Below are 1,991 nucleotides of genomic sequence, written 5' to 3'. Positions count from 1 at the left end.
TACGCACGAACACGTTCGGTTCCGCTCCACTTCCCGGAGTGGAGTCCCCACGCCCGCACGAACTCGATCGAGACCGCCGGCCAGTCCGAGTTCCGTCCACATCGTTATTTAGCAACCGTTTGGTTTGGGTTTCGAACTTGCAAGTTGCAGGATTCCACAAGCACGTAGGGCCGGGTTCGTACCAAACCGCGGAAGATCAACCGGCGGGAGGAGATAGACGACTGATCATCGATAGATAGATAATAATGGGGGCGGAGGGCGGCGGCGACGGCGAGGACGGCTGCCAGTGCCGGCCACTGGGGCTCCTGATCGGCCTGCCGTTCGCCGCCCTCGCGCTCGTGCTGTCGCTCGTCGGCGCCGTCGTCTGGATCCTCGGGTGAGCGCGTGTCTCGATCTTCTCTTGGCTGCGACTTTGGTCCTCTTCTAGTCTTCTTCAATAACGTGGTTGTCTCTGAACTTCTTTTTCGTAGGTCGGCGTTGAGCTGCCTGTGCCCGTGCTGCGTGTGCTGCGCGGCGGCGGCGAACTTGGCGGTGAGCCTCATCCAGATGCCGGTCAAGGTCATCCGCTGGTTCATCAGGCAGATCCCCTGCTAGCTACTAGCACACAGGCAACGGCGCTACATGGGCTACGTTTCCTCTGTCACCGTAGAGCAGTTCTCTTGTCTCAATCTCATATTTGGTGAACGAGAGACCGGCTATGTCGTGTTTGTTTCCATTTCCTTGTAGCACACAGGACGGGACATGACCCTGGGGGTCTGATGAACACTACGCCATCGCTGGAGTTCTGCTTTGCCACTTTGACAGTGCCAGACTCTCCCACTGTGCATTTTTCTCTGTGAGAGGATTTGTCACATACAGCTCGCACAACACTAGAATCGAGTTTTTTTCTTTTTTTTGCAAGAAATCCACCAATTTACTAATAATCATCAACACTAGTACAAATAGTCCAAAAAGTAAAGAAAATTACAAAATTAGTACTCGGACCACCTAGCGACGACTACAGACACTAGCAAAAGCCGCCACTGTCCTCGCCCCTCCATCGCCGGAATCAAGCAAAGCTTGTCGTAGTAGAATCGGCGGTTCTGAAATTTACAGAATCGGCAAATTCGAAAAGAGTAAAAAGTTACGACAAAGTCAAGATTTTTTCCTGCGAAAATAAAAAATCTGTGACCACCATATGCACATGCATCACATAATTGTTAGGCCGAAATTTGAAATCCGACTGCGCCATTCTCCCTCTCTCTTTTCTACTCCTCCCTCCTCTCCTCCACTTCTATTCCACTTCCACTTCCCCTTCCCCTTCTTCTCTTTCCTTCTCCTCCCTTCACCCGGCGACCACCTCCACCACCCGACCTCCTCCTCCTCCGGCGACCACCTCCTTCTCCTCCTCCGGCGACCTCCTCCTCCTCCAACGACCACCACCACCACCTCCTCCTCCTCGTCCTCCCCCACCTCTAGCTACCACCTCCGGCCAGCCTCCTCCTCCGCCTCTCCCCCTCCAGAGACCCTCTTCGGCCGGTGTTGAGGGTACTCCTCGGCAATGCCCACCTTGAGGGGCTTAGGGTTGACGGAATCCTGCAGGCTAACACGAGACATCGGATACCAAACAAATGGGGAGAGAGATTTACACAGGTTCGGGGCCTCGACAAGATAAACTCTTACTTCCTGCTTATCTGATATTGATTATTGAGAATATCGGGTTACAGTGGGGTAGCTGAAGGCTTTGACTAAGAACTCGACGAGAAGCTAGATTTGTGTATGACCTAACTCTCGACTTACGATGGTTATGGCTAGATTGATTGTCCGTCCCTCGGCAGCCCCTCTCCTGGCCCTTATATTGTGAGCTAGGTCTCGAGAGGCATGTCCGGGTACGACTAGGTTACTAAGTGCGCTACATCTAAACTTCCATTGTTTCTTTGTCTCCTTGCCTTGTTCTTCAAGAATCCTTCACGGGAACCGACATGGCGGCCCACCTTAGTTGGTGGATGATC

The 1,991-nt window shown here is 53.0% G+C and overlaps 1 protein-coding gene across 1 annotated transcript; it reads left to right on the top strand.

Annotated features, from left to right (window-relative positions):
• Positions 1–245: 245 nt before the first annotated feature.
• On the top strand, positions 246–795 carry LOC124663855 (signaling peptide TAXIMIN 2-like). The gene is made up of 2 exons (XM_047201506.1): positions 246–376; positions 471–795. Exons 1-2 carry the CDS (start codon positions 246–248, stop codon positions 592–594), a joined length of 255 nt encoding a protein of 84 aa, XP_047057462.1. The 3' UTR covers positions 595–795.
• Positions 796–1,991: the final 1,196 nt, after the last annotated feature.

This window comes from Lolium rigidum, chromosome 6, assembly GCF_022539505.1.
Source record: "Lolium rigidum isolate FL_2022 chromosome 6, APGP_CSIRO_Lrig_0.1, whole genome shotgun sequence".
Lineage (NCBI taxonomy): Eukaryota > Viridiplantae > Streptophyta > Magnoliopsida > Poales > Poaceae > Lolium > Lolium rigidum.
Note: the sequence above shows the minus strand (reverse complement) of the source record. Positions and strands in the feature narration are given on the sequence as shown.